The 24,012-nt window shown below is 38.2% G+C and overlaps 2 protein-coding genes across 3 annotated transcripts in view; both read right to left on the bottom strand.

Moving 5' to 3' along the window:
* Positions 1–3,431: 3,431 nt before the first annotated feature.
* Positions 3,432–24,012, bottom strand: part of GAR1 (GAR1 ribonucleoprotein) — a 33,027-nt gene continuing 12,446 nt past the window's right edge. For both annotated transcript variants that reach the window (XR_004350133.1, XR_004350134.1), the window contains exons 8-12: positions 14,478–14,668; positions 12,848–12,947; positions 11,061–11,229; positions 6,666–6,844; positions 3,432–5,392 (exon numbers count right to left, since the gene is read on the bottom strand). The gene's annotated coding sequence lies outside the window, so the exon portion shown is untranslated. The remainder of the gene's footprint in view (positions 5,393–6,665; positions 6,845–11,060; positions 11,230–12,847; positions 12,948–14,477; positions 14,669–24,012) is intronic.
* On the bottom strand, positions 5,253–19,799 carry RRH (retinal pigment epithelium-derived rhodopsin homolog). The gene is made up of 7 exons (XM_032633557.1): positions 19,694–19,799; positions 14,478–14,668; positions 12,848–12,947; positions 12,155–12,308; positions 11,061–11,229; positions 6,666–6,844; positions 5,253–5,392 (listed from the first exon to the last, which is right to left on the bottom strand). The coding sequence occupies exons 1-7, from the start codon at positions 19,797–19,799 to the stop codon at positions 5,278–5,280; spliced, it is 1,014 nt and encodes a 337-aa protein (XP_032489448.1). The 3' UTR covers positions 5,253–5,277.

The raw sequence follows: 24,012 nt of genomic DNA on the forward strand, positions 1-24,012 counted from the left end.
CGTCACTGTCGTGGCAGCACTAAGACTGTGGTGACAGTGCATCGTGCAGTTCTCCCAGGTCATTTCTGTGTCATGCAGGCTCATCCCAACACATTTAGTTTTTTAGTGAAGCCATTATCTTTTTTCAAGAATATATTTTATTCCAAGTTAGTTTCCCAAGTTATGGGCAATCAAACCTTATCTGAAGCTTAACTGTCCTGCTTTTAGCATAGATTAGGCTCTATCAGAAAATAAAAATTAAATATTTTAAAAACTACTTCCATACACATAACATAGAGAATCCACAGGGTCAATCAAGGATTTAGGCAATAAATATATAGGGCATTTATCCTTCTTTTGGGGTGGTTCTTTTCATCCCCTTTAAACCAAAATACTTTTTCAAAAGGAAATTAATTCTATAAATATAAGAAGATTATGGAAAATACTATTTAAAACTAATAGGATACATATAGAAACAATAGTGTCAAAAGAATTTTCTCAAAATAAAATACTGTGGATTTTCAGGATATGCACAATTCATTTATTCATCTGGTATTTACTGAGCATTTACTCTGTACCAAGCACTGAACTAAGTCCTAGGGGTCCAAAGATGAATAAGACATGATCACTACGTAAAAGGAACTCACATGATAAAGAGAGGCACAGAGTACACTTGTGAGGAAGCACAAGAGAACACCAGACCAACAGTATTGGTGGGGAAAGCCTTCCTAGAGAGGGTGTACCTGAGCTGCCCCTATAGGATGCATACTAATGTATTAAGTGGAAAATCAGGAAAGAGGCATTGCAAGCAGAATAACAAAAGGAACAAAGGGATGGAAGCAATAAACAGCATGTGGTCCTTAGAGAAATACAAGCATTTCAGGTTGTTCCAGCATATGATTTGAGGCAGGAGGTTTAAAAAGCGGGGAGGAGATAAAGCTGGTGAGGTGGGCAAAGATGAAGTCATGAAAGAAGGTCTCAGATGCCCTGTCAAGGAGCCTGCACTCAGCCGGTAGGCAACAGGCAGCGGTAAAAGTTAAGCCAGGGAGTGGCACAGCACACTACCATTTTATATAGATTTCTCTGGTGTCTGTGTGGAGGAAAGGCTTAAATAGAGCAAAGCAAGGAGGGAGGGAGGCTGTGGTTATAGTCTAGGTGAGCAGCCACAAGCTGGCAACCTGGACTGCCCTGCTGGTCACAGCTAAGATAATGCAACCGGAAATGCCTAGGAGGGGAAAATGCCTGACTAGATAAAGGGATGAAGGAGAAGAAGGGATTTAAAAGCAACCCCAAGGTTTCCCAGCATGGAGACACAGTTGATTGGTAGTGTCCCTAAGTGCATTTGCAAGCAGGGGAGGAAAAAGGAATGGCAGAGAGGTGGATAGAGCTCTGATCACCAAATGACCAAAATGGTTTCTGAATTATTAATTTCATGAATGTTATGATCTACATAGAAGCAAAATATGTTAAACAGAATATAGAAAAACTGCTTAAAGATAAAACATCAGAAATTAATAACTAAAAGGTTAGAGGGAGATACGTAACCAAAGCTGGGTCTTCCCAGTCTTTTCATATAAGCAAATTAATTGACTAAGGTGGTAATAAAATATAATTACAATGTTGAAGTGTTTTATGCTTGAAGCAAAGTTGTCCCTTGATCATTGCTGGAAATGAGTCCAAGCCTTCGCAAATTGGAACTCTGAAACAATTTATAAACAATATTACATATATTGCCCCTGCCATATACTGGTTCTGTGGCTTTGGGCTCAGACCCTCATTGTGCTTTCTCTGTAAATGGCTCAGCTACAGAGGACAGGACGAGCAAAGAGCTAGTGGCACAAAGACACTCAGAGCTCTCTGGGAACACCAAACATTTAATTTGGCCAAGGGGAAAGATAAAAGCCTGAAAAGTCCCTGTGGGACCATGTTGAAGAGGGTCATGAAGGTCCAACTGACAGATTTATACTTACTTGGCAGGTGATTGAAGATTTTTTGAGCTGAAGATTTGGGAGATTGGAACTTTATTTTTAAAAAGTTATTCTAGTTATAAACTTGATGCATTGATTGCAGTGGAGAAAGGCAGAGGATGGGGAAATAAATTAAGAGATTATTAGGGCAGTTTACGATTCCAAATATATAGAGACAGTTGTATATATATAGGACTAATGCCCTTAATTTCCTTTATATGCAGCCAAACGTGCTAAAGAGACAAATTTAAAAAATAAAGATAAGAAAATACAATATGCAAAGATACACAGCCTCACTAGCCGTTAAGGAAATATGAAATAAAATGAATTTGTTATAATATATAGCTTATAGTTTAAAAAAATTGATACAGCACTATTAGCAGGAATATGATGGGGAAAGTGAACTCATTCACTGACAGTGGCAGTGCAAATTAGTTCAGTCCTTCCGGAGAGCAAGCTAGCGACAATAATACTGTTTCTATATTTTTATCTAGTAATTCTAGCCTGAGGAAACACTCAAACAGAATAATCCCACCCTCCAAAAAAATAGTATTTGTACTAAAATATTCCCAGTGGTTCATCCATAAACCTAAGAATTGGAAGCAATTTAAATGTGCACTATTGGTCCACGATTAGTACAGAACAGACTGGGTCAGGTGACCTGGGGATACACTGGGTGGCACCTAGTAGAAGTTCTTAGCTTAAATACTTACTTATGACCTTATTAATGTTACTAGCTATATTACTTATATTCAGCCTATTTTTCTAACATCTTTATTGGAGTATAATTGCTTTACATTGTTGTGTTAGTTTCTGCTGTATAACAAAGTGAATCAGCTATATGTATACTTATATCCCCATATCCCCTCCCCCTTGCATCTCCCTCCCACCCTCCCTATCCCACCCCTCTACGTGGTCACAAAGCACGGAGCTGATCTCCCTGTGCTATGAGGCTGCTTCCCACTAGCTTTTACATTTGGTAGTATATATAAGTCCATGCCACTCTCTCACTTCGCCCCAGCTTACACTTCCCCCTCCCCATATCCTCAAGTCCATTCTCTACATCTGTGTCTTTATTCCTGTCCTGCCCCTACGTTCTTCAGAACCTTATTTTTCTTTTTTAGATTCCATATATATGTGTTAGCATACAGTATTTGTTTTTCTCTTTCTGACTTACTTTACTCTGTATGACAGACCCTAGGTCCATCCACCTCACTACAAATAACTCAATTTCGTTTTTTATGGCTGAGTAATATTCCATCGTATATATGTGCCACATCTTCTTTATCCATTCATCTGTCGATGGACACTTAGGTTGCTTCCATGTCCTAGCTATTGTAAATAGTGCTGCAATGAACATTGTGGTACATGACTCTTTTTGAACTATGGTTTTCTCAGTGTATATGCCCAGTAGTGGGATGACAGGGTCGTACTGTAGTTCTATTTTTAGTTTTTGTTTTTGTTTTGAATTTTATTTTATTTTTTATACAGCAGGTTCTTATTAGTTATCCATTTTATACATATTAGTGTATATATGTCAATCCCAATCTCCCAATTCATCACACTATTTTTAGTTTTTTAAGGAACCTCCATACTGTTCTCCACAGTGGCTGTATCAATTAACATTCCCACCAACAGTGCATGAGGGTTCCCTTTTCTCCACACCCTCTCCAGCACTTATTGTTTGTAGATATTTTGATGATGGCCATTCTGACTGGTGCGAGGTGATACCTCATTGTAGTTTTGATTTGCATTTCTCTAATGATTAGTGATGTTAAGCACCCTTTCATTATTCAGCTTATTTTATAAGATTATTGTTTCTTGCATTACTAAATGTGTGACTGAACCTCTGATAAAAATAATTATGACTAGACAACTTAAAACAATTGACCAAATATATAGTTCTACAATAAGATCAATGGCTGTAACAGTGTAACTCTAGATATGGGAAGAGGCAACAAGAAGGAATCAGTTCCTGAACCATAGCAGACTAGTAAGACAGGCGGTCCAGAGGCTTTGGCTACTGCTAACAGGGCCTAGTCCAGTAATAGCACACTGAGTGGCCTATCAACAAAATCCTCGCTTGAACTGGGAATGAGCATTCCTAGCACGGTGGGACAAATTGGTCACGAAATGCCTCTCAAACCTTGGTCAAAATCATGACCAAAAAGGAGGGGATTATAAAATAAAGATATTGCCCACTATCCAGTTCTACTTAGGCACTGCAGTCACGGACCTACAAGACACCCTGAAAGGAATTCAGGGTGAAGATCAGGATGAGGCACTTTGTTCTCTGGGAAAACTAGCTGAACCAGCCCTCATAGTTAGATATTTTCAGGAGAAAATTTTATGAACCCAGGTTTTTGCATCTTCCCAAACTTAGAAAAGCACTAAAAACATTAACTAAGATATCTATTCCTTGCATATAGCAGTGACCTTCTACCGAGATGTGTACTTGATTGCACTATATACTGGCCTCCCACCTTACCTCTTTGGAACAGTCCTCAGAGCTTTCTGAAAGACTGTCTCTTGGGATATAATCTTGAGGTTGGCTCAAATAAAATTTTCCATTTCTTTCTTATACTATTGATTAATTTTTCATCAATAAAACAAAAGACAGGAAAAACAAACAAACATACAAAAACCCTCACTCTGACTAAACTTAATTCTAGTGCCAAATATATGGAAATACATACACATGAAAACAGTAATTAAAAATGCAGAACACATAATAGTATGCACAGATTATAAACTGCTATATAAAATATATATGTGCATTGACTGATGTGATTTAAAGGCAATAGTGCTTAATATTCATTTGATCATTTTTATTAAGTAGACTGTTAATAAATAATTGCATTAAATTTTTTAAATTGTGAAGTGCTAAAAATGTTTTCCATTCTAGCTGGGAACATCCAACAACTCATTTCAGTAATTATTTATTAAAGACTATACTTATTATTACTATTAATTTATTCTAACATTAAAATAGCAGTTGCTTCTGATCTAATGGAGAGACCAGGCAAGATACCAGGTACAGCGTAATACATGCCATGATAGGGAGAAAGAGAAGAGGCTTTAATCTCATGTGCCTCTATTCACCAAAGGAGATAAGCAATAAGTTTACATATAAGGAAACAATGGAACATTCCCTACAGTGGCCAGTGCACCAGCAGAAGAACTTATAAACTACACGTGAGAAATCTACAGTCTATTAGGACAATCTTCTATGTCTGCATTTGATTGAAATGGGCTCAGATTTTAAGTGAAATTAAATCATTGAAAAAAAAAGTAAAGCAAATGTTTTGATAATGTGTGCTTTCCTCTTATTTCAGACTTTTCCAGAAGTCAGTGGGTTTTGGGGTACATCCATTGGTAAGATACTCTCCACGGGCATTGCTTGGTGAGTCTGACATTTGAACATGGCAAGCATTGCCCTCCGGAACCTACAATAAAAAAGGGAAAATCTGGCATTACCCATGAGGACCTGGCACTTTTAGAGTACTCTCAAACATGGCTAAGATGCCACTACTACCAACTGGCATCTCCAGATAAATTTCTGCTTCCAGTTTTAACATCTGCTGTTGAGCCCCTTGGTCAATGTATCAAGCGTATGACACAGTTAAAGACCACTTGTGCACCACTGACTATTAACATTGAAGACACTTAATAAAAACCACCAATTATGTCTAAGAGGGTGCATCTAACGTCATTTGCAAGGAATTATTTACTTGAACTAAGGATGTGTATTTCATGCATTTGTTCTTCTGAGCAAAGGCCAGTCTAAATTAAGAGGAGCTTGAGAATGCCTGACCTTTCCTAAAGAACTACCAAGAGACTCTGAATTTAAAATGTGTTCTTTATGCTTCTTATGCAGTCTGCTTCTTAAAAGTTTTTATGTTTCTTCATATATCTGTGGCTAAAGTTGCTTTCCTAACATGTGCATAAATACATAAGTGTAATAGAAGCAGCACTGGCATTCCAGGATCAAATTACTTCACCTCTACTGAGATTTTTCTGGTCAAATATTTAAGCACAGTAGATTGGTTCATCTACTGTTACATCTTTAAGCAGTAACAGGAAATGAAGTAGTGTAAGCTTCACTGACGAGGCAGGAAAGAAATCCTTGCTCAGAGGCTCAACAGAGGGGGAAGGGGAAGATTCTCAACTATTCTGAGTGACTACACACTCCTGAAGCCCTTTATGTTAGCACTGAATTTTTCCTTGCGTTTGAATGATGTCTTCCTCCTAGTAAATATACAACTATGCTACCCACTTAGGGAGTCCAACTGGCCTTGCTTTGTCCATTTTCCAGTAATAGAACTACTCTCTTCTTTGCAAAACCAATTCCACGTATTTTAAACGGGGTAACCATGTGATCCAAGCTGAGCTCACCATTGACCATCCAGGGCCACTTCTGCCAGAAAGCCATGTGAGACAAAATTCACATTTGGGGATGCTTAGCTTGTGGAACTTGGGTCTTGAGTTATCCGTGATTATCTCGCCTCTGTGTGGGAAGAGCCTGTCACAGAACTGGAGCCCTAGACATTTAAGGTCCTAAATGCTTCTCAAGTTGCATGAACCAAATAACTTTTACATTCATCTGAAGTGAGTTTCTGTCACTTACCTCCCTAAAAGTTTTAGAACATTATCCATTGCCTTTTTAACATTCTTTCTGTATACTTTTTTTAGTTGGGAAGCATTTTAGACATAACTTACTTTTTATTAGCAATCACATAAATACAGGGATTGTAGAATGTAGAAGATTTTGCAAACAGTGGAGCTAGGATGGCCATTGAGGGAGGAATCTTCTTTGGGTCACCGAAAGAAGCCCATAAGCACACGATGGAATAAGGGGACCACGCCACCAGAAACATGAGTATCATTATCACAGACATCTGTAAAAGAAATCAATATTCGCCAAACCCAATATCTAAAATATCAAAATAACTAATATACCTTAAACGGCATGAAAAATTATCTGGATTGGAACTTGAATACATTTATGTTGTTGAAGACACAGAGGAAAAACTGAATTTTTCCCCTCATACTTTGCTACTGTGCCTGAGGTCATCTATGATAACAAGAGCTTGTGAAATGGACAGACTGGTGCACTGAATGTAAAGAATGCCCGCTTTCTTTTGGTGAGCTGGGGAGAATACAAAAGCTGGCCTGGATGACAGGCAGAAGGACCCACTCCTGGCCCACTGGGAGTAACTGTGCTAGGGGCTGCTGGTGTTGCGCTTTCTTTTCCTCACTCTCATCTGCTAATCTGAAAAACAACTTTCCAACTTGCTAAACTCAAAAAGTCCTCTATTGAGTTCAGTGAATTCTCATACAGGCCATTCGAGCTTGGTAATATAATAAATCACATATAATACGCACAGTGCAGATAACTTTGTAAAGGAGCTACCCTTATATTCTGTTTGAATGAAAAATTATAATTACATTGCTCCCTCCTGATTGCCCACTAAAACGATAGAAAAGGGTTAAAAAGACATAAACGCATAAGGTCTGAGAACCACAGATTAGACCGCTTTGTAAAAGTTAAAACTGAATAACCATTAGACAAGTGGCATATTACTTATCAGACCTGAGAATGATTTAAAAAAATCTTTTTTTAATTTTAAAGAGCCAGGAATGAGGGAAAATCAGGTACAGATGAATCCACTCCACAGAACTACAGAAAGCCTCAGGAATTGGAAATGACAGTTCTGAATGTGGGGCTGCACTTGGAACCTAAAACACAAAAACTCATTAAAATCTGCAAAAAGAAGCAGTTAGACTTCTGAATCCCCTCTCTGTTCAGCTAGGAAACAGCCCCCTCTCCCCAGAAGAACCCCAAGGGTCAGTGTAAGAGAGGGTAAAGCAGGGAAACTTGAGACTGGGGGACACTGGGCTCAGCTGAGAGCTGGCGTACTGTCCTGAAAAGAGGGGGGCTGCACGCTGTCCCTTCCCTGCACTGAGCCATGAGAATGTGGGTACACAGACTTGTACCTCCTACCCAGAAAGGCGAAAGAATCTTCTCGCCTTGGAAACTGACCAGCCCAGAAGAAAATACCCAGAGGTACAGATCATTAGAAAACCCCCTCTCCAAAGACATATCCCAGTGAAAGAGCACAGCGAGAGCTCACAATCAACTTTTTAGCGCATCACTCTTAAATATGCAGGGACAGTCACTGATCACCAGACATTGAGGAAACACGCAAACTGACAGGCAGAGACCAAAACAGTGCAGGAACTCGGGGGAAAAAAAATATGTGATCAACAGAAGGAAAATGTAAATATATACACAATATCATCACAGAAATGAGAGAAGATACACATGCATTAAACAAGAAGAGGACACCATCAAAAAGAAGTACAGAGTATAAAATAATGCTTCCATCTCATCTATAAAAGTGGAAGCAGAATTTTAAAAATGCAACAGGAGGGCTTCCCTGGTGGCGCAGTGGTTGAGAGTCCGCCTGCCGATGCAGGGGACACGGGTTCGTGCCCCGGTCCGGGAAGATCCCACATGCCGCGGAGCGGCTGGGCCCGTGAGCCATGGCCGCTGAGCCTGAGCGTCCGGAGCCTGTGCTCCGCAACGGGAGAGGCCACAACAGTGAGAGGCCCGTTTACCGCAAAAAAAAAAAAAAAAATGCAACAGGATGGTTGAAATGTATGGTCAGCCAGGGTAAGGGTGAGGTAAATAAGGTGAACTGTGCAAGTGCAGGGTCAGATCCTGTCTTTATTTAATATTTTACATTTTGTTCAATGTGGATTTTCTACATAAATTTTGATTTTTTAAATACTGCACTAACTACTTGATTTTCTGATTACTGAGCTTTTTGGCGCCTGCTTAAATTTTGCGCCCCAGGCTTGAGCCGCACTCTCCTCACCCAATCCCAGTCCTGGACATGGTTGAGGAAATCTCTCAGAAAGTAGAAACAGGGACTTCCCTGGCAGTCCAGTGGTTAAGACTTCGCCTTCTAATGCAGGGGGTGTGGGTTCGATCGCTATTTGGTGAGCTAAGATCCCACAGGCCTCCCGGCCAAAAAACCAAAACATAAAACAGAAGGAATATTGTAACAAATTCAATAAAGACTTCAAAAATGGTCCACATCAAAAAAAATTTTTTTTAAAGAAGAAAGTAGAAACAAAAACAAACAAACAGGGGACTTCCCTGGTGGTGCAGTGGTTAAGAATCCGCCTGCCAACGCACGGGACATGGGTTCGAGCCCTGCTCCGGGAAGATCCCACATACCGCAGAGCAACTAAGCCAGTGCGCCACAACTACTGAAGCCTGCACACCTAGAGCCCATGCTCCGCAACAAGAGAAGCCACTGCAATGAGAAGCCCGCACACCACAACAAAGAGTAACCCCTGCTCACCGCAACTAGAGAAAGCCCACACTCTGCAATGAAGACCCAACACAGCCAAAAATAAATAAATAAAAACAAAACAAAAAACAGAAATAATGCAGGAGAGAATATTTAAGAAAATTAAAAGACAAATCCAGGAGATTAAATACTCAAATAAAAAGAGTTCCAGAAAAAGAGAACAGAGAAAACAAAATGGGAGGTGAAACTCACCAGAGAAATAACACAAGGAAACTCCCAGAAGGGAAGACCTGAGTCTTGACATAGAAAGCATTCACCCAGTACCCAGCACGTGGGTGAACAAAGAGCCACACCAAGACATATCGGCATGACATTTCAGAAAACTGGAGACACAGAGAAAATCACAAGTTTCCAGAGAGAACACAGATCACTGGAATGCTGTCAGCCTTCTCAATAGTGACACCTGAAGCTGAGAGACTACATAGAGTAATGTCTTCAAAATTCTTTGAAAGTCATTTTTCTACTTAGAATTCCATACCAAGCAAACAATCGGTCAAACATAATCGTAGAATTAAGACATTTTCAGGTATGCAAAATCTTAAACATTTGACTTCCTTGTGACCTTCTCAAGACTCTATTAGAGAATGTGTTACACCAAATGTGAAGGAGTTAACCAAAAAAAAAAGGGAAGACATACAATTCAGAAAACGGGTGATCTGACCTATGAGATAGGCCAAAGGCATTCCCAGCTGGTGACAAAGGAGATGTGGGGATGCTGGCTTCCTAGGTAGTCATCCTAAAGAACAGCCAGTGTAGACTAGGGCAAGAGATCTGGCGGGTGTCAGGAGGGTAGTGCCAAGAAAAGGATAAAGTCGACCTAGTCTCTGATGTATCTGAAAATACTAAGAGGAGACTGAAGCTTCTGGTGGAGAGTTTAGAGATGAATTAATGACAGGTACACAGAAGAGTCAGCAAACAAAGCTACAGAGAGAGAGAGAGAGAGGGAGAGAAGAGAAGGGGAGAGAGATGAACGGAGGAAGAGAAAGAGAAAAGGAATGAATTGTTAACTCCAAAGGGGAAAAAGTTGTATAAAAAAAGAAATATAAATCAGAGTCTTACAGAGATTTTCAATAAATAAAATTTAGATAATCACAATAATGTAAAATTGGCTCTTCATCTAACCAAATTAACATTTTACTGATAAGATGAGAGATAAACGCTGGTGGGGAGGAGTAGGAAAGATTGGTGGTATAAGAAAACTTTTCTTTGTCTATAGTAGGAAATCAAGAAGTAACAGCAAAGAAAAATACCTACAACAGGGCTCCCCGGTGGCGCAGTGGTTAAGAATCCGTCTGCCAATGCAGGGGACACGGGTTCGAGCCCTGGTCTGGGAAGATCCCACATGCCGTGGAGCAACTAAGCCCGTGCGCCGCAACTACTGAGCCCGCACGCCTAGAGCTCATGCCTCGCAACAAGAGAAGCCACTGCAATAAGGAGCCTGTGCAATGCAATGAAGAGTAGCCCCTGCTCGCTGCAACTAGAGAAAGCCCACGTGCAGCAACAAAGACCCAATGCAGCCAAAAATAAATAAATAAATAAATTTATTTAAAAAATAAAAAAATTACCCAAAACAGCAGATAAGCACATCATTTAGAAATACGGAGGCCAACACCAGAAAAAAGAGCCAGAGAGTAAGAATCGGGAGTTGGGGAGAGGTGACTGCAGGGGCCAAGGAACCATGTCCATGTAAAAGCTTGATTACAAAACCTTTTTAAGGATTTTAATGTCTTACCTTTGTTACATCTACCTGATCTGACCAATCTCTGTTGAGATACTCAGTGCAGTTACTAGTAGCATGATGTTTAATGGATCGAGTGACATGGTAATAGCAGTAAAACATCATTATCAAGGGCACAATAAAATTTATCGCAACAACCATCATGGTGTAAGAAACAAAAGATCTGAAAGTAAGAAAAGGAAATAATTAAATCATGACATTAAATCACTGCTCATTTAATATACTAAATAGAGTAAGGGAAACAGGATAATTATCAGAAATAATACTGGCACTGTCCAGCAGTCATTATATTATTAAGTAGCTTAGGAAGTGCATTTGACTTTGAGTTCATTTGGACTAGGGGTTGGCCAACTATGACCTGTGGGCCAAATCCGGCCTGTCGCCTGTCGTTGTAAATAAAATTTTATTGGAACCACATTCATCACATACAGTCTAGGGCTGCTATCACAGGCAGAGCTGAATAGTTGCAATGGAGACAGTCTTGCCTGTAAAGCCTAAAATATTTATTTTTTGACCTTGCACTAAATCTAAAAAGTTTTAGATTTAGTTTGAGAGGTAGAAATTTTCTATTTGCTTTTCTTCATAATCTTTCATTTCCTTTAATAAACTAAATTACCCCCTTTTCCCTGGAAAATATAGGAAAGCATCACTGATGAGCAAGCAAATCCTTGCAGTGACTGTGCTTTTGCTGCATAATTCTCAGGAGATGCTTTATCACCAGATCATCTAGAAAAGCAAGCCTGGACTTTTGCCAGATCTGCACACTGTCTAGCTCCACTAACACTCCTTTTCCCCGTCAGGTCCTACCTCTAAGGTGCGGATATTGGAAGGATTCTCTGTTTTGCCTTTGCTGCCAGAAGATAGAGGAAGGAACAGAGCAGGGGACAAGGGGAGCTGGATGGCCTTTCCTTGAAAATAAGCATAATTCACTTTTCTCAATTCATCTCTGCTGTAATCATATCATCTATACCAAGGAAGATCTTTGTCATCTCTGCATGAGAAACATTTGATCTGACCTTCAATTTGAAATGGTGAGAAAATGTCTACACTAGAAGCATTTGATTATAAAGTGTAAACATGTCTCTTACACATCATTTTTCCGCCAGTTTATGGTACAGGTGGCCCCAGTAGGATCTGGGGCATAACTAGCCCACCCAACAATAGGCATCAAAGCCCAGAAGAGGCCATTGAACCAGGCCCCCAGAATCATGCTGATGTAAGTGTTGGTGGTCATTCTTCTTCCTATTAACAAACATATGGAACATCAAAGTCATTTCCCAATGATGTGATTCATATCTTCATTTTGTTTTAACTGATTATTCAAAGTTGTCATCAAATAGATTCTTCACAGAGCACTTTAGTTCACACAAAGCCTATCTACATGAATTCACATTCTGAAAAAAAAAAAGGACATTTAAGCTGAAACCTGAATGATAAAATGATCAGTCAGAGGATAGAAATGGAGAAACACTAGGGAAATAGCATTTACAAAGACCCCAAAGTGGGAAAGGGTTTGGCTAGTACCCCAAAGTGAGAGGACCCCAGACCACACTGGAAAGGTAGCCAGGGGCCAGAATGCATGGAACTTTGGAGGCTGTGTTATGAAATTTGGGTTTTATTCTAGGTATAATAGAAAATCACTGAAACTTTCAGTCAAGGATTATCAGAGAAATATGACTGACCATGCTGCAAGCCATACATTTACATTTTGAGGTGAATGTGTATCGAGCAGTACTTAGGCAAAAATGGGTTCATTGAGAAAGCTGAGAAAAGTGCTGTACCTGCATCAGGACAGCAGATGGTCAGGTATCGATCCACAGCCACAACTGTGAGCAATCCAATACTTGCCATTCCAAAAAAGATATTCAATCCAGCATAAATCTGAAGATTAAAATTGGAAAGATTCCATCATTCTACACATCCTCCCAAGAGACATTTACACTTTTATCCCATTGCTAAAATATATTTTAAATACACTGAGAGTTTTTTATTTTACTAATTTTAAAATATATAATCTATTGTCAAATTATAAGTGGTTTAATAAAGGCATTTATAGAAAATGTTTTGAGACTTCATAAATTAAAATAAACTTTTTTAAAAATGTTAAGGCTTAAAGTAGAACTTCTATACATACTCTGTGGAGTGCAAAAACAAACCATAAATTAAGTGCAATGCATATAACCAACAAAAGACTGCTATTCAGAAGATAGACAATTCAACAGGGGGAAAAGACAAACAGAAAAATGGGCTATTAACACAAGAGGAAACCTGCATGTTTATGACATAAGATGTACAATTACATTAAATCTTGAAAGAAATGCTAATTATAAGATACTATTTTATATCCATCAAAATGCTACAAATTCCAAAGTCTGACAACCCCAAGTGTTGGAGAAAATGTGGAGTAACAGAAGTTCTAGCAACTGGCACAACCATTTTGGAGAGAAATTTGTCCACATCTGATAAAACTGAAGATAAACATTATCTACAACCAAACCATTCCTTTCCTAGTAATGTATCTAAACTCTCACACATTGCAGAAAAAGACATGTATGAGAACAATTTATTGAAGCCTTGTTTGTGGTTTAAAAAAATTGGAAACAGGGAATTCTCTGGCAGTCCAGTGGTTAGGACTCGGTGCTTTCACTGATGGGGCCTGGGTTCCATCCCTGGTCAGGGAACTAAGGGAACTAAGATCCCACAAGCCAAGCCACACAGGGCAGCCAAAGAAAAAAAGAAAAAAATTTAAAAAACCCCAAACAACCTGAAGCACATATTGCAAAACATTAAGGTTTGACAAAACTGGTTGGTGCACACATGGGTATTCCCTACTCTCTACTCTTTTCATTTTATTCTCTATAGTTTTAGAGCTTAAAATAGCTAACTGTTTTTAAAAATTAGGCCAAAAGTCATTAATGCAAATTAATTTATTTTCTTGTCAGTAAAAATCATCGTAGATATATTCACCAGCAATTCTCTTGGAGAACTTTCCATAGAAAAAAATCAGCAACATGTAGTTTAACTACATTACTTAGATATTATGACATAGTCATTATTTTATTGTTTCAAATGAAAGCAGAGTATTTCTTTTTGAATTTGCAATATGCAAGTTTTTATTTGAATATGCAAATGTTCACTTTTCTTCTCTAGTTGACTGCTAATTTTTTGTTAGTTTAGTTTTTTCCTTTGAGTTGGGGAAATTTTGAAAATACAATGATGGCGACTGATTTCATTTCTCTTATTAAAGAATATATTTCCCAGTCACTCCTGAAGCCATTTTTATTAAGAGCACCATATCTATTATCCTACATAATCTTATTTGATTGAAACCCTTGGGATTTTTTAAAGACATTTAAATGTACATTTTCTTAATCTACTTTATTTTGCTTTGATTCTAAAGATCTCCAATACCTGACATCCTGCATATCCAAACTTCCAACTTCCATGCAGATCTGAAGCAGCAGACATGGGGTAGCCAATGCTACTGACCCCTATATCAGTAACAGCCAAGTTAATGATAATTGCATTTGTGGGTGTCCGAAGCTCCTTGTACTTAATGAAGATGCCGAGAACTATTATGTTGCTGAGAACACTTATCATACCTGTGAACATAAACAAAAAAATCACACATTTTGTTTAATTTGAATGTGTAAAAGTAGAATCAAATTAAATATTTAAGCTCCTTCAAAAATATAGCAAATCCATTTTGGTTCGTTTATTTGAAGAGCTTCAGCTATTCTTCAAGCTAGTTGTAATATCTTCACAGCCCTTTTGTAAAACAGAAATATAAAAATTAAAGCACAAAGAATCTACCAATTGCATAAACCAGCACTAAAGACTGGTGTTAATGTCATCACTATTGATCACTGTCCTTGATGTTATTCCCTTGCATGTCATGATACCACCACCACTGATTTTTAGAATATACATATGATCATACAATCTCCTTTGGCAGCTTAATTTTCTCATCCTCCTTCCTGAAGCCTGAGGCTCTCCATTCTCTATAGTTTCTCAAGCCTCAGCTATCATTCTATCCTAACAGTGCTTCTGTCACTTTCCATCCCTGAAATATGCTCCAGTCCCGCATCCCTTTTCATACAATTCATTGCCATTAAACATTTATTAAGCATCTACAGTATGTAAGATCATATGACTGTTTCAATATCACTTGAAACTCAACATGTTCAAATCTAAATTCTTCATTACACATACACACACACACACACACACACACACACACCTATAGAAGAATGTACACTGCAAGGTTTGGCTATCCAGAGAGGAAGTCGGACTGGCTTTCAGGTCCACTGAGAAGCCTCACAGGCCATATCACCCTAGTCAAGTCTCCACAGCCTGGGATCTGACTCCTAGACCTGCAGGTCCAGAAACTCAATGTTGTCAGTGCCCCAGAATTGGGGATTCAGGTAGACTGATGACTGAACTTCTTAATCTGAATGCCAGTGTTTTCATTTACAACAAGAAATATTGTTGAGTGGACTGGATGTGCATGTCAGCCTGTTTAACACTCCCTACATGCAACAAAGGATGCACACATTTCCCATAAGCCAGATGTGGGCCATATTAGGTCCTAACAGCTGAGAGAGGCTAGAGCTATTACCAGATTCCTAGGGGGAAAAGGAGGGGTAAGGAACAAAAAGCATAGAGTGGTGTTCACCATCATGAAGAGAACTCTAGTGATCAGCTCCAGCTATTGCCAGAGAGAGGGAAGGTTTCCAAGCAACAACACCCAAATGTATCAGTTAAGGAAGAACTTCTATTATATCTTGGCACCTTGGTCAAAACTTCCATTCAAAATCCTGTTATACTAATCTTCCGGAGTCCTGTTCTTTCCTCCTGCATGCTGCTGGCAGAATAAACTTTCTACAACATAGAATTAACCAAGGCTCTTCTCAAAACCTCCAACACACCCCAACGTCTGCGTGATAAAGTCCACATGTCCCAGCCTGGTATTCCAGGCTCTTTGCCTCAATCTGTTTTTACCCTCTCTAAGCAAATTTTCACACTTGTCAAACAAGCCCTCCATCTAATTATTTATCAAATGCACCAGGCTTGTGGTAAATTTCGACTTTCATTTTTCCCACTTGGAACACGCTACTCCTTTCCTCTACCTTTCCAAATGCTACCCTTCAAAACTCTGTTCGAGGCCAATTCTGCCCCAAAGACTTGTCCTCTGCATAATATCCTCTCTTCTCTAAATTCTCAAAGTACTTGTTTATATTATACTTTATCTTATGTGATGCTATATTATTTAATTCATATATGCCTAGTCTTTCTGTGTAGCTTTTAGGCTTCTAATCATTTCTATGTTGTATATATGATATACAGCAGATTTATTTAAGAAACGGACAACTAAAACTCATATTGCTTAAGGTCTATTATTCCTGCAAGCAAAATTAAGGCACAATGGTATCAAATTTGATGATTCTTTGGCTCAATATTTTTGCATATAGTATTGTAGCTCCAAAATTTTTAGTGAATTGAAGAGTCTTTCTGGGCTAGTTACAGATTTGATGATTTTTAAGTCAGATAAAAACACAGTGCAGTAAATTGTTGCCTACCAAATATGCAACCAGAATAAAGTAATTGTGCTTTGGGGGCGGTTTTAGATATAACAGGGAGAATGAGGTAAACAATTTAGCCCTTTTTCTATTTTCTCTGCAGCTGTCTCAAGCACTCTGCTTTATTTCCTATCTGTAGGTGTTTTCTAATGAGTAGACAATAGATCATTTAGTAGTTAGGTCTATGTTCAGTTAATTTCCCCTTGGCTTCTGTGGCTCTCCTCCAATCTCTTTGGCAGATCCTTCTTAATCTACTTCCTGGCCTTTCTTTCTTCATCTCTACCTTATTAAATATATGCATTGTCCAAGTTTCTGTCCTGGACCTTCTTTCTTTTCACATTCAATATACACACAGTGATTTCACACAGATCCAAGGCTATATGCTGTTACTTTCCAGATCAATCTCATAAAATTCAAACTCATGTGCGCAGCTTTTTACGGGACTTCTCTCAAACGGAACCCAGAGATTTTCTCTCCTGACCCAAGCATGTTCTTCCCCAGATGTGCTCCCATCTTGATGAATAGCTTCACCATCTATCCAGTGGCCCAAAAGAGAAACCTAGATGTCATCTTTGATGCTCCCTCACCTTCTCCACCAGTCTCCACATCCAACCATCAATTCTAACTTCTAGCTCTTGAATGTGTCTATCTCCAATGCTACTACTTCCTCCTCAGAAGTCTTTTAAACCTTAATCACACAGGGGCCACCTACCTGGTCTCTTAGCTACCACTACAGCACATTTCTAAAATACAAATTGGATCATGACATTCAGTGACTGCCCTATCGCCTTTACGGCTTAGGTCTTTCATTAGCTGGTACACAGCCATCCTCTCAGCCTAGTGTCTCTCACGCTTCATCCTACAAGCCACCCGTAATGAATCTATTTCAGATCCTTAATTTGCCATGCCCTCTTGCTCCCCAGCATTAACTGGAGAAAGGGAGAGTGCGCAAGTTGGTAACGTTTGTAAGAGCTACAATCTGAGAGAAATATTAAACTAAAAATTAAATTTAAAATGAAAAATCTAAATAGGCTCTTGGTAAAAGTAACAAATGAAATAAATGCTTTGACTAAATTCTTTTCCTCACGGTTTTGGTTTCAATTTGGACATCTAAGTGAGTTTTGTTAAAGGGAAAGATTGGGGGACCCAAAGAACAATAAACGTTTGAACAAAAGCATAAAGAAGTTAGATATGCTCCCTTCAGTTCATCTACTAAAAACACAAACAAACAACACGTACTCATAGTATTGATAAAACTGATCCTTGCGGTTATACCTGAGGGTTCTAGAGCTGAAATACCTGAGTTCAAATCCTGGCGTAGCTACTTAGTAGATGTGTGTGTTGGGAAAGTTATTTAAACTCTTTATCTGTCAACAGGGAAAATAAAATTTGCTTACTGAATTAGCATTAAGGATGAATTATTCTGTACATGTAAATATTTAGAACAGCGCTTGGTATATACCAAGTATTCCAATAATAACATTAGTAGTGGTAGCAGTAGTAGTGGTGGTGGTGGTGGTGGTTGGACTAGTAGTAGCAGTAGTAATAGTAATTCTAGTAGAAGTCATCATTGTCGTCATAGTAAGATTACTATTACTATTACTGTTACTGTTACAGGGGTAAGAACCAGCAATATTTTCTTAACAGGAAAATTTCTTTGCATGCTTCTTTTGTAACCAGATCAAAAAAGATAGCTTTTCTTGGTCATCTACCAAAAACTAACTAAACCAAAAGTTTGTATACAAAGTACTTCTATGTAATTGTGATAAGGAGTTTATCTGTTTAAGTAGCATACTGTTTTTTCCTTTCTGTTGCAACATCAAAAAACAAAAAATCAAAAAGAAAACTTATCCAGTGCTTATCATACAGAGGTATTCAAATGAAAAGGTTAGCTGAGGAACCACATTTTCTATCACAGAAGTAATACTCTGAATTATGGGGAAACTAAGCAATTATAAAGAATAAACTGGGTACAGTAGGATTTGTTATGTTTTTACTCTACTTTTGAATATATTTAAAAATTTTCATAAGTCAATCCAAAAAATAATAGAGTTACTTCTAAAACTCATTTTACTAAGCATAAAGTTGAAAATGAAGTGACTGCTAAGCATAAAATTAATACAATTCAACCTATACATATAAAAGGTAATCAGAGAACTTCTATTGTCAATTTCCTCATCCTTTTTTTTCAGCCAACGTCTTTATCTTAATCCAATATATGCATCAATGAGTGTGTGTATGTGGGGAGAAAGAAACATTTGTCCAACATATACTGTATATATCATTTAGGTATATTTGTGCATTATTTAATTTTACTCTTCAAAACAATTGTGACAGTAGCTTATTCTTATCCCCATTTTACAGATATGAAAATGGAAGAACAAAAAACTTGCTCACTGTTACAAAGATACTAAAAAATGAAAACCAAAGCTCAGTTTTCCAATACAGCATTCGAAAATGAGCTCAATTTACAAACTCTGTCCTCAGTGACAATACACTCTGCTCTCTCTTTTTACGACTTTAATTTTCTTTCCCGGATCTTTCGATCTTAACTAGATTCCACCACCAAGGACAAAACTACAGAAAGTATGTATGAGAATAGTAAATGCTATAAAAATACATCTTTGCCATGGTGCACACTATTCCCCAATAAAAACTTAATTTGACAATGTAATAACCAAACATATGGATAATTACTCATTTTATAAAAAACTTTTCTCAGCCCCATTTCACAGCTCTCACTGCCTATCAAAATTCAAAATAACTTGTTATATTAACCACCGTTAACAATGTTTCCATTTATTCTTTCACCTACATTCTCTTTTTGATCTTTACAGCCAGGAAGTAGAGCAAGTATTATCATCCTTATTTATCACATGAGCACTCCAACTGAGAAAGGATAAGTGACTTCTCAAGGCTGGCCAACAATATAGAACTTGAAACATTATCTCTGAACCCATGCTTTTTCTACTACCTTATGCTGAAAACCTCTGCTTTTCTTCACTTATTCAAAAACAAAATAACTGTTAATGGAATAAACATCCATACCTGCCGTAATCAAGTAAGCTGCAACAATATTGTGTTCAGCCTGTGAAAAGGTCGAGCCGTCTTCATTCTTAGAGTCTGAACTGTTGCCTAAATTATTCCTTAGCATTTTGGAGGGAAGATATCAAGATAGCCTTCATAATGGGCCTTCAATATCTATGAAATGTTTCAAAAGCCACCTAGAGAAGAATTTTCAGAACCAATCATTTCCACTTAAAGACCTCAAAGAAGGGCCTTTTCATAGAGGCCCTCCCTTAACAAATTTAATTGGGCTAAAGAGGAAAGGATTTTTAATTCCCAGAACAAGGGAAAAGCTTATTAGCAAAATAAACAGAAATAACAAGCAACACACATTTTAACCAATTAGGGCATCAGCTTTATATCCAAGGAGATTATCTAGTGCACACATCCCATTTAAACAATAAACAGACTCAGAAAATCAGATCAGGACCTGGCCTAACTGATTTCTGCTGGAAATCAGTTTCAAAATTAAGAGCCAGACTTACTCCTCTAAAACTATTCAGATTAAGGTCCCTGTTTTCTGTTTGACCCTTTCAAGTTTTCCATTTCAATTCCTTTTGTTTTTTCCATAACAATTTAAATCATTAGAGATAAGTAAAGAAGTAATCTCCCCCATCCTTCCAAATTCTACTTCCCTAATGGTAATAATATTGTTCGGTGTGTATTCTGCTTTTCTTTGCTTATAGAAACATATATTTATACAACTGTTTGAGGTTTCTTCCACTTTTTTTTTATTCTTTTCAAAAAATGGGGAGCTATGTATATATAAAATCATTCTGTAATTTGTTTTCCCCGAAAGCCATACCATAAATTCCAGGTCAATAAAGCATGAATATTGCATGATCTACTTCACAATTCACCTCAGTTCATTTACCCTACACTTTGATATGCACAGGTAGTAATCTGGTAATAATCATAGCATGCACCAGCAAAGTATCTAGATTCAATTCATCTTGTAAAGTACTGGGCACTTCTAATATTCTGGATTATATTGGTATAATTCCAAAAGTGGGTAACATAAGTGGGTGACAATCTAATATGAACATTTATTGTTAGAATAATATATCCCTATACCTTTTTTCCTCATATACTTTATGCCATGTAATATTATAAAAATCTGATTCTTCTCAATACTGAATTTCTAAAAATCAGTAACTTTACAGAAATGCTAGATGCACCAAAGTTAACAGTGTAAGCATATAACAGAACCACTAGAGGGCTATATTTACCCACTTAATTTAATTTTATAAATCTTAGAATGGCACAGCAAGAAGGGACTGGATAATCCTTTTGCCTCAATTCTCAGTTATACACATATATAAACTGAAAAAGTTGAAATCAGGTTGGTCGATCTGTCCCAGATCCCATAGCTACTAGTACTCCAATTTTTATAAATGTAATGAAATATTTGTAAGTGTATCTATACTAGGAAAGTGAATCTCTTTAGTATTCCAATGTCAAAATATTTTCAAATGACCCTAAAGCAATGAACATAGTACCTAAGATGACCTCTCCCTGTTAAAAATCTATGGGTTGTTAGGTTTTAAGTCTCTTTTTTTTTTTTTTTTTTTTTTGCATTCACCATTCACTCAAAATTTTTTTAGTCTACTTTGGTTCATACTCCCTTCCTTTTCTGTAATGGATTATGCTTAGTTAGTTTTAGTACCCATTTAAACTTTCCAGAAATAATTTTTCTATTTATAAGAACTGAAGAGGAGAGATTGGTTCAAGATGGCGGAGTAGAAGGATGTGCGCTCACACCCTCTTGTGAGAGCACTGGAATCACAACTAACTGCTGAACGATCATTGACAGGAAGACACTGGAACTCATCAAAAAAGATACCCCAAATACAAAGGAGAAGCCAAAGTGAGATGGTACGAGGGGCACAATCACAATCAAATCAAATCCCATAACTGCTGGGTGGGTGACTCACAGACTGGGGAACACATACCACAGAAGTCCACCCACTGGAGTGAAGGTTCAGAGCCCCACGTGAGGCTTCCCAACCTGGGGGTCTGGAAACGGGAGGAGAAATTCCAAGAGAATCATGCTTTGAAGGCTAGTGGGATTTGATTGCAGGACTTCGACAGGACTGGGGGAAACAGAGACTCCACTCTTGGAAGGGCACACACAAAACAGTGTGCACATCGGGACCCAGGGGAAGGAGCAGTGACTCCTGGGGAGACTGAACCAGACCTACCTGCTAGTGTTGGAGGGTCTCCTGAAGAGGTGGGGGTGGCTGTGGCTCACCGTGGGGACAAGGACACTGGCAGCTGAAGTTCTGGAAGTACTCCTTGGCGTAAGCCCTCCCAGAGTCTGCCATTAGCCCCACCAAAGAGCAGGGTAGGTTCCAGTGCTGGGTCGCCTCAGGCCAAACAACCAACAGGGAGGGAACCTAGCCCCACTCATCAGCAGAGGAGCAGATTAAAATTTTCCTGAGCTCTGCACACCAGAGCAACACCCAGCTCTACCCACCACCAATCCCTACCACCAGGAAGCTTGCACAAGCCTCTTAGGTAGCCTCATCCACCAGAGGGCAGAGAGCAGAAGCAAGAAGAACGACAATTCTGCAGCCTATGGAAGGAAAACCACATTCACAGAAAGACAGACAAAATGAAAAGGCAGAGGAATTTGTACCAGATAAAGGAACAAGATAAAACCCCAGAAAAACAACTAAAGGGAGATAGGCAACCTTCCAGAAAAAGAATTCAGAATAATGATAGTGAAGATGATCCAGGACCTCGGAAAAAGAATGGAGGCAAAGATCAAGAAGATGGAAGAAATGTTTAACAAAGACCTAGAAGAATTAAAGAACAAACACCTAGAAGAATTAAAGAACAAACAAACAAAGATGAACAATACAATAACTAAAATGAAAAATACACTAGAAGGAATCAATAGCAGAATAACTGAGTAAAAAAAGAACAGATAAGTGACCTGGAAGACAGAATGGTGGAATTCACTGCCACAGAACAGAATAAAGAAAAAAGAATGAGAAGAAATGAAGACAGCCTAAGAGACCTCTGGGACAAGGTTAACCACAACAACATTCGCATTATAGGGGTACCAGAAGAAGAAGAGAGAGAGAAAGGACCCGAGAAAATATTTGAAGAGATTATAGTTGAAAAATTCCCTAACATAGGAGAGGAAATAGCCACCCAAGTCCAGGAAGTACAGAGAGTCCCATACAGGATAAACACAAGGAGAAACACACCAAGACACATAGTAATCAAACTGACAAAAACTAAACACAAAGAAAAACTACTGAAAGCAACAAGGGAAAAACGACAAATAACATACAAGGGAACTCCCATAAGGTTAACAGCTGATTTCTCAGCAGAAACTCTATAAGCCAGAAGGGAGTGGCATGATATATTTAAAGTGATGAAAGGGAAGAACCTACAATCAAGATTACTCTACCCAGCAAGGATCTCATTCAGATTCAACAGAGAAATCAAGTTTTACAGACAAGCAAAAGCTAAGAGAATTCAGCACCACCAAACCAGCTCTAAAACAAATGCTAAAGGAACTTCTCTAAGTGGGAAACACAAGAAAAGGACCTACAAAAACAAACCCATAACAATTTAAAAAATGGTAATAGGAACATACATATTGATAATTACCTTAAAAGTGAATGGATTAAATGCTCCAACCAAAAGATAGGCTTGCTGAATGGATACAAAAACAAGACCCATATATATGCTGTCTTCAAGAGACCCACTTCAGACCTAAAGACACATACAGACTGAAAGTGAGGCAATGGAAAAAGATACTCCATGCAAATGGAAATCAAAAGAAAGCTGCAGTAGCAATACTCATGTCAGATAAAATAGACTTTAAAATAAAGAATGTTACAAGAGACAAGGAAGGCCACTGCATAATGATCAAGGGATCAATCCAAGAAGAACATATAACAATTATAAATATATGTGCACCCAACACAGGAGCACCTCAATACATAAGGCAACTGCTAACAGCTATAAAAGAGGAAATCGACAGTAACACAATAATAGTGGGGGACTTTAACACCTCACTTACACCAACGGACAAATCATCCAAAATGAAAATAAATACGGAAACAGAAGCTTTAAATGACACAATAGACCAGATAGATTTAATTGATATTTATAGGACATTCCATCCAAAAACAGCAGATTACACTTTCTTCTCAAGTGCGCACGGAACATTCTCCAGGAGAGATCACAGCTAGGGTCACAAATCAAGCCTTGGTAAATTTAAGAAAACAGAAATCATATCAAGTATCTTTTCCAACCACAACACTATGAGATTAGAAATCAAT

This window comes from Phocoena sinus, chromosome 5 (assembly GCF_008692025.1).
Source record: "Phocoena sinus isolate mPhoSin1 chromosome 5, mPhoSin1.pri, whole genome shotgun sequence".
Classification (NCBI taxonomy): Eukaryota; Metazoa; Chordata; class Mammalia; order Artiodactyla; family Phocoenidae; genus Phocoena; species Phocoena sinus.

What these genes read in the sequence shown, in the direction of transcription:
- RRH (XM_032633557.1), bottom strand. Translation starts at nt 19,799, where the DNA reads ATGCTAAGGAATAATTTAGGCAACAGTTCAGACTCTAAGAATGAAGAC. An exon ending in AGCTTACTTGATTACGGCAG is followed by an intron (nt 14,669 to 19,693) that starts GTATGGATGTTT and finishes TTATGTTCACAG; the next exon opens with GTATGATAAGTGTTCTCAGC. An exon ending in AACTGGCGGAAAAATGATGT is followed by an intron (nt 11,230 to 12,154) that starts GTAAGAGACATG and finishes TCTTACTTTCAG; the next exon opens with ATCTTTTGTTTCTTACACCA.